The sequence below is a fragment of the Protobothrops mucrosquamatus genome, unplaced genomic scaffold, assembly GCF_001527695.2.
Source record: "Protobothrops mucrosquamatus isolate PMUCROS unplaced genomic scaffold, P.Mucros_1.0 scaffold804, whole genome shotgun sequence".
NCBI classification, from domain to species: Eukaryota; Metazoa; Chordata; class Lepidosauria; order Squamata; family Viperidae; genus Protobothrops; species Protobothrops mucrosquamatus.
Genome location: NW_015387070.1, coordinates 1 through 16,094, shown reverse-complemented (window position 1 = coordinate 16,094; position 16,094 = coordinate 1). Strand labels below are relative to the sequence as shown.

At 38.3% G+C, this 16,094-nt stretch overlaps 1 protein-coding gene across 1 annotated transcript in view; it reads right to left on the bottom strand.

The window, feature by feature from the left end:
- Positions 1-13,316, bottom strand: part of CCDC141 (coiled-coil domain containing 141) — a gene marked incomplete at its 5' end in the record, with an annotated part of 69,675 nt that extends 56,359 nt beyond the window's left edge. The window contains 2 exons of the mRNA XM_015818848.2: positions 4,474-4,668; positions 13,197-13,316. Coding sequence (XP_015674334.2) covers positions 4,474-4,668; positions 13,197-13,316 — 315 coding nt within the window. The remainder of the gene's footprint in view (positions 1-4,473; positions 4,669-13,196) is intronic.
- Positions 13,317-16,094: the final 2,778 nt, after the last annotated feature.

The window sequence follows — 16,094 nt, the reverse complement described above, 5'->3', positions numbered from 1 at the left end:
AGTATGTGAGTGCTATGACTAAAACTGCTATGTAATAAATAGTTTTAAATTACAACTTAGTCTGGAATCTGTTAATAATCCCTAAGAAAGAACATAGCACCTCCCATGGCTAGAATAAAATAGAATAGAACTGGAAGGGACCTTGGAGGTCTTCTAGTCCAGCCCCCTGCTCAAGCAGGAGAACCTATACCATCTCAGACAAGTGATTGTCCAGGCTCTTCTTAAAAAACCTCCAGTGATGGAGCGCCCACTATGTCTGAAGGCAAGCTGTTCCACTGGTTAATTGTCCTCACTGTTAGGAAGTTTCTCAATTCCAGGTTGCTTTTCTCTTTGGTCAGTTTCCAACCATTGTTTCTTGTCCTGCCCTCTGGTGCTTTGGAGAATAATTTGACCCCCTCTCAAATACGGGAATACTGCTATCATGTCACCTCTATTTCTTCTTTTCTAAAGAAGATTCTAAAGAATCTTCTAAAGAAATTCCTGCTGACTCAGGAATTCTGGGAGTTGAAGTCCACAAGTCATAAAAGAGCCAAGGTTGCCTACCCCTGGGCTAGCCAAATCCAAGTCCTGCAGCTGTTCTTCATACTGTATGTTTTGGTCTCCAGGCCTTTGATCATCTTGCTATTCACTTCAGCTTTCTTCTCTTCAATTTAGAGTAACATCGTTAAACTTTGGACTTTGAAAGGATATTTAACTACAACTTTCAACCTACATCACTTATTGGCCATGTTGGCTGGCCTGAAATAGGTTCAGCAGTATCAGGACTTAACTTCCACTTCTGATTTAGGAATATCTTATGTCATAAAACTAATACAGGCATTAAGATCTTCAAAAAGAATCCAGTGCCTGCAGTGAAGTGGTAGACGGAGCCTAGTGGAACTAAAATTCCCAAATGAATCCCAATTATTACAAATTCTACTGGTAAGTGGAAGATGGAAACTTCCCATCTGTTTGGTCCTTTGGGCTTCTGGAAAAGGCATATTAAACATGAGCTGCTTTTGTGGCTTGACATCTTAATCATTAGTTAGCTCCATAATCCATCTGCATATTGCAATTCCTTTTCTTCAACCACTCCTTCTAATGTCGAAGCATCAAAATCTGGACTACAGCACCAACTATCCAGCATCAGAAGTTTCTTTCTTGAAACTGTCCTTGAATCTATTCCATCTCTTTTTGTCCTTACCATATGGAAAGTACAGCTGTCACAACCAAAAGAGGCTGCCATAAATATCTCCTGTATATCCCTAATACATTGACATTTTAAGGGCTTAATTATAAACTTTTTGAGCACCAATCATGGCTGAGTAGCACAGAACAAACAAACAAAATATTAATTTGGGCTCTTCACCACATAATCTTTGAAAAGTTCTAATGGTTTTGGAACATTTTATAATTCTAATGAGGCTCTCAGAATATTTTAAGGAATGGCTAACTAATAACCTATCCTGATGCTAAAAATATAAATTACCAACAGTAAAGTCATGAGAGAGAACCTCCCTCTATTTGTTTTACATCATACAAGAAAATATAAAGAAAAAAAGCATTCAGTAACTATCTCTGAAATGGAAACAGAATGTACATTAAAATAACTGCAGCATTAACAGAGATTCACATACAACAGGGCTTTTCAACCAGTGGTACGGGTACCACCTGTGGTACATTGGCACCTGGCAGGTGGTACGCGAGCACCCTAGAAAAATGGTAGTGGGGGAAGGGAATGAGCTGAACCCGTGGCAGCACCACACAAGCCTGAGCGAGAGATGGCTGGAGCCGCAGGGCTATCAGGGCTCAGTGGAAGCGCCAGGATCAGAGCCAGGCTCCAGTGGGAGCTTGGCGCTAATCCTGGTGCTTCTGCTGAGCCCAGAAGAAGCGCCAATCAGCTGGAATGTTGCAACATCTCCAGGGTCTTGTGATTTACATTCAGATGTTTGGCAACTGATTCATATTTATGACGGTCACAGTGTCCCAGGGTCATGTGAAGTGACCAAAACCTGCTGCAACCACCCAGCAGACGGGGGGAATAAAAACCAAACACCCCCCACCCCACTCTCGCTGCCAATCCTCAACAGAAATGCTCACAACAATGAAAACCTCGGACAGGAGGAAGAGCACCGCCAGGCGGGCCGGCAGGTGTGTTGCTCGGCTGTGGCTTGGGGGGCACTTTTTTCAGTGCTATTGTAACTTTGAACAGTCACTAAGCAAACTGTTGTAAGTCAAGGACTACCTGTACTTTATCACTTTTTTCCTTTTTTTTTTTTGGTCATCAAGTTTTTGACACCTTGCTAGGCGACTGGTGGTACTCGGATATTGCCATATCCTAAAAGTGGTACAATGGGTGAAAAGGTTGAAAAGCCCTGACATAGAAAATTGAATCTTGTAGACACAACTATATGTGGATTAACTCTGATGAAAAGAGGCTTCTTCCTCACACAGTACCCTATTCCATTCTCTTGATTTTGTAGTTGATTTCTAGATTATTTGGTGACGTTAAAAATACATAATTTATCAAAATGGGGAAAATAATCTAAAAGTACAGGTTTAAATTTAAATATTTAAATCTGAAATTTTATACTCCAAACTTTAGGCCTCTAGCAAACTTTCTATTTTTAGAGCCTTGTGTAGAAGGTGCATGCTTAAAATAAGAGGTTTGAGTTGTTATGTTAATTTAATTTGTATACCGCCCTTCTCCCATAGGACTCAGGGCGGTTCACAGCATATTAAAAACAAATACTATTCACAAAATACAAAGATACAGAAATACAGAAATACAAAAAAATACAAATGATTTTTCTTGAGCACCAGAACTGGACCAGCCATGTTTTCTTCATTTTGGCACAATTATTTTAGGCAGATAGGAAGATATTTTGTTTCTACCAGAAGTCCAGAATCCTTGCTATAAATCATCTAAACTAGAGTTCTATCAGTAGCTCACCATTCTGCTTATCGTTCTATTCCCAGGAATGCATTTCTATGCATGCTTACCTAAAATCTTGCATGGTATACTTTCCATATCTCACAGGCCACACATCTAACCAACTTTGTGTGGAAATTATGGTAGATTGGAATGATCTATCATTAATTGTTTTCATCTGACTTCTCACATTTTTGTGAGGTTTTATAAAGCCTGGGTTCATCATTCATGGCTTCTTCCATGTGGTTTGGAAGATGGCAACTTCAATAACTATCAGTCATGAAGTCAACAATGCCCCTCTCCTCGTTTTGCCACTCCTTGCTTTGTCTCTCTGCATATCTCTAGCATTCAAAGTTAGACCATACTTGTGTAATTCCACCCCATCATCTGGGCTGTTTGATTTCTGTTGAACAGTAATGTCTCTCAGACTATATTTTAGGGCAATTTCATTTCTACTATACTGGAGGTCTAGAGCAGGGGGTCTCCAATCTTTTGGGTTGGCAAACCAATGGGAGAGGGAGGGGCAGATGCCTTACGCGCACATGCGCAAATAAGAATGTGGTCACATGTGCATACGAACAGGCTGCAAGCATGCACACCATGCGAACAGGGCTGTGAGCACATGCACAAGGCTCTCAACGATGGTGGTGCCTGTGTGAGGCTTGTGACGCTGGTGCCACCAGGCTCATGGCGATGCTACCACCAGTGCAAGGATCATGCCACGGCCTGCAGCAATGCTGCCCTGGCGCGAGGATCACACTGCAGCCCACCTGCTGTCGCCACCTACATGTGGTGCACCGTCGCCCACCTACCGCTCACACTACTGCTACCCCCCACACAAGGTTTGTGGCAATGCTGCCGCCCGCCCGATACTAGCGACGCTGCCACCGCATGCACACTTGCGTCAATGGTGGGACGAGGGGGGGATGAACACATGCACATGCACTGCCCAGCTACTCACACGGCCTGGTGGCCAAGAGGCCAGGCCCGGTAGTGGGCTGCAGCCCATAGTTTGGGGACCTCTGGTCTAGAGAGCTTTGGGATAATCTGGTTTCTCCTAGGTGAAAATTCTATCATCCCATCTCCTTGGCTAAACCCACCCTCTGCATTCCCAGTTGAGCATCTACTTTCAGTTTTCTTAGTAATCCCCAGAAAAAAATGTACACAAACAGAAATAAAATGGGAACTAGAATCAGGTGCTACTAAGTGTTATTTCTTATAGGCTCTGACTGATCAGTAGGAGAAAGCACTGACTGATTGAAGATTTTTTTGGTATTTCAAAGGTTGTTTTTAAACTGTTTTTAAGTAATTGTGTATATAAAGCATAGCAATGTGGAAGTGCTCTATAATCTCAATAATAAAAACAAAGAGGGCACAAAAAGAAGCATTGCTGCCAGAAAATGAGACAAAACCTTCAGGTTGGTTTGCAGACACTGCCCTCCCCACTTAGCCATTTTTTTAAAAATTGCCCTGATTTGTTTATCAATAGAGCTACAAATCTAAAGGAGAGTAAGCCTTTTTGCTCAGTGGGTTTCTGTTAGGAATTTTAATTTTTGACTAACCTTCCTTGCTGCAATGAAGAAGTCATTGGCTTCTTGCAACAATGTTTTCCGTTCTTCAAAACAGCGATTTACTTCTTGTTCCAGTAAGTTCATTTTTTTATTTGAAAGCTTTAGATGCTCTTTTTCTGCATACTCCTCTGAAAATAGAATTTTGAGTGCCTCTGATTTTAATCCTTGCAGAGAGGAATTCCATTCCTGGGAAGAGAAGTGTGACTCAGTTGATTATCTGTCAGTGGTGATTTAGATTCAAGTTACTTGATTCACAACAATAATCATAGATAAGAATAAAATCCACACTAATCTAAAACACCCATGCGTCAAAAGATAACATAACATAAATAGCCACAAGAAAATACACCGAAATCAGCTTGAAAATAATAAAACTGAAATATTTGATGTGATAATAATCTAACAACAATAAATGTTCCTTCCATATATAATGGTTGCCAGGGAAAGAGGTAGTTAGATATCTCCGGGCAATGAATTTCAAAACTGAGAAATCTTTATTCAGTCTGAAAAATCTCTCTGCCAATACTAAATTATGTATTAACAATCTACTGTTTAGTGCAACATTTGCACTAATTTTAAAAGCAAATCAGCTTGTCCCCCCAATAATGTATGTATTACTTTTGCATAGAAATTGTTATTTCTCATTTCCCCTCATGTCCTGCTGCGCTGCCTCAATGTGACAGAGGTATGTGTGTGGGGGGTGTGTGTGGGGGGTGTGTGTGGGTGTTCCTGGGAAGGATAAGAAACAAAGATGAAACAAATATATTGAAATACTGTACAGTAGAGATGTCAACATTAAAGATTCCTTAGAAGATATTCCATACTTATAACTATAAGATGTATAAGATAGCACTGAACTCATTACCAAGTAGGAAGTCTGCAGGAACTGATGGAATGCTCACAATAGCGTGATAAGCAAAGTTGGCCAACAGATTGGAAGAGACCAATCTACATTCCAATCCCCAAAAAGAGAGAGTAACCAGAGTGCGCAAACTACTGTGTAATATCTTTAACTTCACATGCTAGCAAAAAATAGAGAAGACTCTAATACTGGGAAAGGAGGAAGAAAAGATACCAGGTGAACAGTAGTCATGAGACAATGACTACCTGTAGAAAAGCAGATGGATTCAAGTACAGTGGTGATGGGTGCACTAGTGAAAGATCTGCAGGACCAAGGGACAAATTGTCATAAAGAAAATTTACATATTTGATTGTTAAGAGTCAGCACCTACTTGATGACACATAATCAATCACTAATAAATTACATTTAATTTGCACACTTTGAAAAAAATGAGAATGCTATTTTTTTCTCCGAGATAGCATTGAAGTCATTGAATTTTAGAATACTACAATTCTTTAAATGATCTGTATTTAAGGTCAATAAGAAAAAATAATGTTATCTTTGGTGTCTCAAAGAAGCTACCACATTTAGTGATGGGGACACTATAACTTACATATCTGAAATTCCTGAATTAGCAGTTGTGCTGTAGGCTTTTAGCAGAGGTATACAATCAGCATTCCTGAAACACTTACATGCTGTCTCCAGCTCCTTGCCAAGAAGGTTACTGAATTGTAATTTTTAAGGTGACAAAAGAGGGAAATTATTGAGAATATACTTAATTTGTATACAATTATCTGATTTAAATTCAATATTTATTTATTTTTTGCCCTGGCCCCATTTGGAGTGGGGGCTTGATGTTGTGATATATTTTGAGTGTGACTCTTGGTATGCCAGTAAAAGATCAAGGTGACTTTTGGTTCCAAAACAGGTATGCATCCCTTGCCTTTGTTAATATTTTGTTTGGGGACAGGCAAACATTTACATATGATGTGATGTATGACGTATTCCCCATAGTTTGGCCCTATCTTATAGAACAGAGCACATACGGTAAGTAAACTACTTTCTTACAGAACAGAAATAATGCTGAAAGTTACAGCAATTACTCCCCACAGGAATGGGATTGGGACATTTGTTAGGCATTTAATATGCCATTATAATTATTACATCGTCGTCGTCGTCATCATCATCATCATCATCATCATCATCATCATCATCATCATCATCATCATCATCATCATCATTATTATTATTATTATTATTATATAGTAATGCTTCTTTGCTACCCTCTCTTTTGCCGATTATGTGAGGTTGAAATAAAAAGAAATTAATAGAATTCTTTTAAAGCAACTCAAATAAAGGTCCTGATTTAAGAATAGTTTAGGATGCGAGTAAAGCTTTCATTAGAGGTCATTTTATCCAACACAATACTGAACTTAAAAGGAAGACTCGAGAGAAAATGCATGCTGGATGAGATGAAAAGAGGAAGAATTAAAGAAATTGCCAGAAAAGATAAGCATTTCACATCAAATTAAACTTTTATAGCAACAGCTATCTACGTGAACAATAAGAGAACTGGAAATGAAGATGAACTATGTTAAACAAAAGAATTTTAAATTTGCCAACAAACCAGGAAAATGGTTAGCATATCAATTAAGAAAAAAGAAATGAAAATGATTCTGAAACTTTAAGATGGAGATACTATATCAACGGACAATGAGGCTATAAAAAAGTTTTTATGTACAGTATTACTCTAACTTGTATAAAGGACATGATATTTCCTTGGAAAAAATAGACAATGCTTTTAAAATAACAAAAGGCTTACAGAGAATGAAAGATAGATTATGAATGGACTTATAACAAGAAAAGCTTCTGAAGCAACCAGGGAAAGTACCAGGACTAGATTAAGTACAAGGTTCTTTATTTAAGATTTCTGTTTAGGTGTGTTTTTGTGTACGTGTGGGTATACACACACACACACATACACATTTTTTTATCATAATGGGTGGATATGCAAAAAAGCTTTAAAAAATGGTTGAAATATATACATTAATTCAGAAATTTTTAAACCAGAGAAGTTTCTTCTGGGGCTAATAGATCAAAAGCTGGAAAATACTAATGGAACTTTGCTTCATTCCTTGGCTTGAGAGAAGCAAACATTCCCTTAGTAACATCTGAAGATCTACTGAGTTCTCAGTAAATTACCCTTTTTTCTTTTCAGATATTTACTTGCTAACTTGTTTTGTACGGCTGAAAAATGTATTGCACAGATATTTCTGACAACTGATGTGTAAATGTTAAATGATGCAAATGAGTGCATCCTTAGTTCTATTAGTTATGGTCTATTCTTCAGTTCTTGTTCAATTTGAAATATTTGAAATATGACTGATAGCAATTATTAGTTGCCAACCAAGGTCCTTGAATACCTATTACTCACTGTGAACAAGACACTAATGTGATAGACCTTCCCAATGGTGAGTTAAGATATAGAAAACCCCATTTATAAACAAACTGCAGAGTCTAGATTTTGCAGTACTTTTCATGTGCTAATTAAATTTTTACTCGTGGAAATGCTTGCTTAGAAAAGCTGAAACCACTGACTGAAAAGAGCATTAAATGGAAATAACATTTATAAATTGGTCTCAATAGTTAGTTTCTCAGTGCCAACCTAGTAGATAAATTTCAATTAAAATTTAATTTTCTTTAATAATCATACTATTTCTCTGCCTTTTTTATCTTCAGAATGATTAACAGTTTAACCTTTGGATCAGAATAATAATACTGGACAAAGACTGAAAGTTTAAGGGGGGAAAATAAAATCCTCAACATCTACCAAGGGTAGAATATCTGTTTCATAAAAGCCTCATTCTTTAGACCAGGCATGTCAAACTGCCAGCCCACAGACCAGATGCATCATGCCAAAACCACACCTACCCCATTGCTGGCAATGGGGAAAAAGCCGCAATACGGCACGTGACATTACATGATGTCATGAGTTTGACATGCCTGCTTTAGACTCTCTTCAGATAGCATTCCATTCACTTACAAGCGGCACTTACAGGTAATTCCCCCAGGTACAAATATTCATTTAGCGAGTTTTCACAAAAAACGAAGTTATTCAGAAAGGGTACTTACATTAGAAATTCAAAACTGTGACCAAAAAGAGGCCTCTATAGCCATAATGACTTGGATTCGGTTACTGCTGCAGTGGCAGCCACGTTTAACTATGTGACTTGCGTGGGCCCTTTGGGTTATTTGAATGCAATTTCCTGAAGCCAGAAGGTTTTTCCCCTGGTCACATGGCCAAACAAGAGCTGGTGATTTTTTGCAGCCGGAGCCAATTTGTTTTTGTTTTGGTGCTGGTGCTGGTGGAAGATCTGCAGCTGCCTGGACCGGATTGCTAGAATTGCTTCTGTTAAGTATTTTAAAATATTTTTTTGTGGCTCTATAGTGCTTGTAAACTGGGAACTGCTCTGCTTTTTAAGTACTGCACTTTGCAAACTACAGGTAATCCCCCAGGTATGAACGTTTATTTAGCGAGTTTTCACAAAAGCAAATTGATTCAGAAAGGCTACTTACATTAGAAATTCAAAATTGCAACCAAAAAGAGGTCTCTGTAGCCTTGTGACTTGGATTCAGTCTCTGCTGCAAACGGCCGCCATTTTAACTCTGTGACTTCCTTGGGCCTTTTGCTGTCGGAAGACTGGTTTTTTCCCCTGGTCACAGAGTCGAGCCTGCACCAGTTTTTGCTTTTGCTGCAATCTGCTACTGCGTGGGCTAGAGTGCTAGAATTACTTCTGTAAGTATTTTAATTTGGGGGGGGGGGGGTTTACTCTATAGTGGCAAACAGTTTGCAAGCACTTTGAGAACTGCTCTACTTTTTAAGTGCTGTACTTTACATACTATTGTGTTTGCAAATTATTGAGCTTTTATTTTGAAGATTAAGCATATATTACAGTAGTTTGTAGGTTTTAAATTTAAATTGCCTCCAGAAGTTGTGGGTGTCCCATCACTAGAAGCTTTTAAGAAGAGATTGGATAGGCATTTATCAGAAATACTGTACTCTCTTGTGAGAGCAGTGGGTTAGGCTAGATGACTTCAAGGTCCCTTCCATCTCTGTAACTATTGCAAGTCCAGAGTTCTGCAAATCCTTCCCTCATCTCTCTCTGGGTGCCTGGCTGGACGTGATAGCAGTGTTCCAATATCTCAGGGGCTGCCACAAAGAAGAGGGAGTCAAGCTATTTTCCAAAGCGCCTGAAGGCAGGACAAGAAGCAACGGATGGAAACTAATCAAGGAGAGAAGCAACCTAGAACTAAGGAGAAACTTCCTGACACTTAGAACAATTAACCAGTGGAACAACCTGCCTCCAGAAGTGGTGAATGCTCCAACACTGGAAGTTTTTAAGAAAGGACTGGACAGCCATTTGTCTGAAATGGTATAAGGTTTCCTGCCTCAGCAGGGGGTTGGACTAGATGACCTCCATGGTCCCTTCCAACTTTTATTATTATTATTATTATTATTATTATTATTATTATTATTATTATTATTATTATTATTATTATTAGTTGGCAAGTGGGTTTTTTTAAAGTAATGGCTTCCCCCAGCCCCTTGGCAGCTAAAGAAGCTTGAGCTGGCTAGCAGCAGTTGTTGTTTTTTTTTAAAAAAAAATAAATAACTAATGGCTCCAAGTCCTACTTGGAGGCAATTTACTTCATGAGCCAGCTCACTGGAAACAGCTGATCAGCAGCCAGCGGGAAACCCTCCCAGTTCAGTTAACATGGCAGCTGTCAGAGGAAATAGTAAGTCAGATCTTTGTTCGTTTAACAACCCATTTGATTTAATTAATGAATTTGATTTTAAAAATTTGTAAAATTAAGTCTGATTCATTTGACAAGTTTTTTGACTTACAAGCCTAATGGCCAGGCTCCATTAGGTTCATACCTTGAGGACTACCTGTATTCATGTGTGCACACTAATCAGGACCAATAAGGCCTTTTCACTGATTTGAATCCCACATGGCTAATATTATATTTTATATATTTACTTTTAAAATGTAATAAATGCCTTTCTGCACTCAAAAATAACAACAACACTCAAGGCAAATGTGATTGAGATACCAATGAAAGCAACACATATGTTAAGTGTACCAAATTATGGGAAGGTTCTATCCAAATTATGGATGTGTCTGTCATAGTTTTCTATCTACCCTAAAGCCAAAAAGCATGCTAAACTATGAAGACAACAGTTGAAAAGCATTATTGCTAGTGCTTGCTCATTCTTATTCAGGTGTTCAGCAGCCATTACTGGTAGTTCTCAACTTACAACCTCAATTTGGATCAGAATTTCCAGTGCTAAGCAAGGCAGTTGTTAAATGATTTATGCCCAATTTTATGACCTTTTTGCCATGGTTATGAAGTGAATCACCGCAGTTTTTCAATGAATCACATGGTTGTTAAGCAAATCCAACTTTCCCTGTTGACTTTGCTTGTGGGAAACCGGCTGCTAAGGTTGCAAATACATACCAGTTTGCCAAGTGCCCAAATTTTGATCACATGGCTGTGGAGATGCTGTGATGGTCATAAGTTGTGAGGACCAATTTTAAGTCACTTTTTCAGTACCCTTGTAACCGTTGCTAAATGAATGGTTTTAAGTTGAGCGGAGTAAACCTATCCCCTAGATACTTATACTTATGTATACTATGTCCACATCAATTACTCTCCCCAATGAAAAGTTAATGTCATTTTGAAGGAAGCCTACCCATTCCTGTGGCCATGCACATTGTCTCCTTTGGAGTAAGACTATAAGTTGGCCATCCCATAAGGATATTGCTTATTTTAGAGGGCCTTTTGTGGAGTCAGTACTCTGTTCTTAAATATAGGGATCATGTAATAGGTGACTCATCCTTCAGATAAATTCTTTCTTAATCCCATAGGCAAAGATACTTTTTCCTGGCCATCTGCTGAGATATTGAGAAAAAGTTCTGAATTGTAAGATGATTTGTGGAGTATGCCTTACTTATAACAAAGAATTCATAGTCATTTGGTTTGGTCTAAAGTGGCCATAAATGTTATGTTTTAAAGCTAAGTGGTATTTGTAGCAAGAAAATGAAGTTACATGTTTTCACCAATACCAAATAAAAATCTGTTGCTGCTGTTGTCTTTTCAATTTCTTTGAATAGCTCCAAAAATATTTAGCCTTACTTATATCCTGTTGTGATTCTCCACAGAACAGTTCATGCTATTTCATGTTATGTCTTCAGAGAAAGTAACCTTTTAAATTGCTGCTTTCAGTGTTCCATTCTCGACCCTTGATAGATCTCAAGTTTGAACTTGCAGTTTTTTGAAAAGTTAAGGTGAAAATAGAGAACAAAATGCTTTACTAAAAAATAAAAACATTTGGACCATTTGTTCACAAGAAGCTGTTGGGGTTTCAAAACCATGTGCTTGTTAAAAAAAATGTTCCTTTGAAAATCTACTTGCAAAAAGAAGTTGTTAAGTAGGAATTAAGTTGGAATGATTAACTTTCTCTTTTTAATGGAAGGTAACTTACTAGCTCTTCTACAGAAGATTTTTCTAAAAGTCTAGGCAGATAGCTGATTTTTTTCCCCTACTTAAATTTAATAACATGCATTCTGCAATGAAATATGCATGTAATTCTGTTAATGGTGGAGAAAACTGAGAAATATCTGTGCAATTCATTTTGTAAAATAATTTAAAACAAAAGAACCAACTTTATCAACAGTAAGCTCAAAAGTTACAGCTCAAAAGCTGGTTCATAAAAACGTTGTAACTAGATTAGAAAAAGAGCTCCAGTGAGCACAAGCTGGAATACTAGCATAAATCTTTAAAAATAAATAAATAAAAGGATTGTTGCTCAAAAAGAAGCTAGCTCATGAATTTCATATTTCTGCAGAAAACATCAGTGCTTTTGTTTCCATAGCCAACTTTTAGCACCAGCTGGAAGACAGGTTAGAATAGATGGTACAGATGATCCTCTGTATCATCTATTTCCAATTTACAGGTTTCGCCCTAAGCAACAGCAAATGCAGGAGAGAAGAAAGAACCAGGTTGGGAATGTAATGGCCAACAGATTCAAGCTGTGCACTTTTTCACACCAGAGTTGTGATCTGGATGACCTCCAGCTATTTGTGAAAGACAAGTTCTGTGCCCAGGCACAGTACATGTATTTTGACCATCAAGAGATGAATTATTGTTCCCTTCAATTTTGCATCAACCGGCCTATATAAAATACATTAACACTGCAGGCATTTTATAAATCCTTATGCACATGTTACAGCATTAAACCAAAATTAATCTACTCTAGTTTCTATTTAGTCATGGAATTTACTGGATATTTACACTACTTCCTATTCATTAATTTATATAGATAAAATGGTGGGGAGGGAAGAATAATGCTTATGTTCCTTTGAATGAAGTCGGAGTACTTGTATATTATGTGTATTGTGGGTGAGGTGGCCTTTCAGACTTTGGATGGCATGAAATCCCTGAATTTTTTTATGAACCGATTTTACTGGTTTCTAAATATTTTTTTTATATAATGCTATTTTTATTGCTGATATTTACTCTACTTTCAAGCATGTTACAGATTTTGTTAGAAAGAACAGCAATTTCAGACCGAGCTGAGAAGGATGCTTCCTTACAAGTAATAATAAAAGCTTTATCTTGAAATAGGAAAACAACAATAATAAAAAAGATAATGGTAACCAGATTATATAACCTTAGATAAATATTTTAAAAATCAATGTCTTAAGTTAAACTACATTCTTCTAAAAAAAATAAAAACAAAACCTCAATAAAATACTCCATAAAGGATTGGAAAACTAGAAGGTGACCACTTCAGATAAAAGAGTCTTACTTTAACCTTATATTCCATTTCCTTGTGTTCCTGAAGCAATGCTTCATTTTCCTTTAAAGATGACCCCAAGTTTTGCTTATTAATGTAATCTTTTATGTTCTTCTTGTACCAAGAGGTTATCTGAAATCAGAAACAATCTTTTAAATGAATAATATATGCAAATGAGCTTGATGGAAGCTGAGTCAGTAGGGATAGAATCTGCTCTGCTGATACAGGCTATTCTCTTGTGAACTGGCAGATTGAAGTTTATTTACTGTGTTAAGCAAAAGATCATTTCTTAGATTATGTTGTATTAAGGCAGACAACTGTGGTTTATTCCATAACCCATGGTTATATAAATCATCTCTACAGAAATAGAGCACAACAATGATAAAAACTGTCTTGAATGCATTTGGGTCAATATAAAAGGGGGGAAAATGACATTGCCATAGGTGTATACTACAGGCCACCCAACCAAACAGAGGAAATAGATGAACTTTTTGCTAGTCAGCTAACTAAAGTATGTAGGAAGCACATCACAATAGTAATGGGGGACTTTAACTACCCTGACATCAACTGGGAGACAAACTCTGCACCAAGTGGAAGATCAAACAGGTTCCTGGCAAACCTAGCAGACAACTTTGTCTCCCAAAAAGTAGAGAAAGGAACTAGGGGATTAGCCATTTTGGATCTAATTCTCACTAACAGAGATGAAATGATAGAAGGTGTTGAAGCCATAGGAACCCTGGGAGGAAGTGATCATGCAATATTGGAATTCAACATTATGGAAGCACAGGCAATAGAACACAGTCAAATTAGAGTCTTGGACTTCAAGAGAACTAATTTCAATAAACTTAGAGAGGGCTTGGGAAGAATTCCATGGATGAGAATCCTCAAGGGGAAAACAACTCAAGAAGCTTGGGAAATTTTGAAAAATGAGATAATAATAGCCCAGTCTAGCACAATACCAACAAAGAGGAAAAATAACAGTTCTCAAAAGAAACCAGCATGGCTGCATAAAGAACTCTCTGACAAATTGGAAGATAAAAAGGACAAGTATAGAAAGTGGAAAGAGGGGCACATAACTAAGTCAGAATGTCAGCAAATAGCCCGAGCCTCCAAAGATGAAGTGAGGAAAGCCAAGGCTCAAAATGAACTAAGGCTTGCGACCAAAGTCAAAAATAACAAAAAAAGCTTCTTTTAACATGTAAAAAAACAAGAAAAAAGTGAAGGAAATGATTGGTCCATTAGTGGGTGAAAGTGGCAAGAAGGTGACAAGCAACAGGGAGAAAGCAGAACTATTTAACTTGTTTTTTGCATCTGTCTTTACACAAAAGGAAAAAACAGACCAACCTATCAAAAATAGTGCCATAAAAAACAGAATAGAAACACAAGTTAAGATAGGCAAGAAAATGGTAAGTGAGCACCTGTCCAGCCTAGACGAGTTCAAATCGCCAGGACCAGATGGATTACACCCCAAGGTTCCCAAGGAACTGGCAGATGTGATCTCAGAACCACTGAACTATATTTTTCAAAGATCCTGGAGCACAGGGGAACTACCAGAGGACTGGAAAAGAGCTGATGTAGTTCCCATCTACAAAAAAGGAAAAAAAATGGACCCAGGAAATTACAGACTTATCAACCTGACCTCAATACCTGGGAAGATCCTGGAAAAGATAATCAAACAATGAATCAACAAACACCTAGAGGCAAACAAAGTCATTACTAAAAGCCAACATGGGTTTGTCAAAAATAGATCATGCCAGACAAATCTTATTGCATTCTTTGATCAAGTGACAAAATTAGTGGATCAGAGGAATGCTGTGGACATAATTTACTTGGACTTCAGTAAGGCATTTGATAAAGTAGATCACAACCTACTACCTGACAAGATAGAAAAATGTGGGGTAGAAAGCACCACCACCAAATGGATCTGTAGCTGGCTGACCGGCCTACTCAGCGTGTGGTCCTCAATGGAACCACCTCTACATGGAGGGAAGTGTGTAGTGGGGTGCCCCAGGGCTCTGTTCTGGGCCCAGTGCTCTTCAACATCTATACCAACGATTTGGACGAGGGGATAGATGGGGAACTCATCAAATTTGCAGACGACACCAAGCTGGCAGGAATAGCCAACACTCCAGAAGACAGGCTTAAGATACAGAAGGATCTGGATAGACTTGAACACTGGGCGCTATCTAACAAAATGAAATTCAATGGTGAAAAAAGCAAGGTTCTACATTTATGCAAGAAAAACCAAATGCACAGGTATAGTATAGGGGGTACCTTGCTCAATAGTAGTAACTGTGAGAGGGACCTCGGAGTCCTAGTGGACAATCACCTAAATATGAGCCAGCAGTGTGCTGCAGCTGCCAAAAAGGCCACCACAATGCTAGGTTGCATTAACAGAGGGATAGAATCAAGATCACGTGAAGTGTTAATACCACTTTACAATGCCTTGGTAAGGCCACACTTGGAATACTGCATCCAGTTTTGGTCATCGCGATGTAAAAAAGATGTTGAGACTCTAGAAAGAGTACAGAGAAGAGCAACAAAGATGATTAGGGGACTGGAGGCTAAAACATATGAGGAACGGTTGCTGGAATTGGGTATGTCTAGTTTAATGAAGAGAAGGACGAGGGGGGACATGATAGCCGTGTTCCAATATCTCAGGGGTTGCCATAAAGAAGAGGGAGTCAAGCTATTTTCCAAGGCGCCTGAAAGCAGGACAAGAAGCAACGGGTGGAAACTAAGCAAGGAGAGAAGCAACCTAGAACTAAGGAGAAACTTCCTGACAGTTAGAACAATTAACCAGTGGAACAACCTGCCTCCAGAAGCGGTGAATGCTCCAACACTGGAAGTTTTAAAGAAGAGACTGGACAGCCATTTGTCCGAAATGGTATAGGGTTTCCTGCCTGAGCA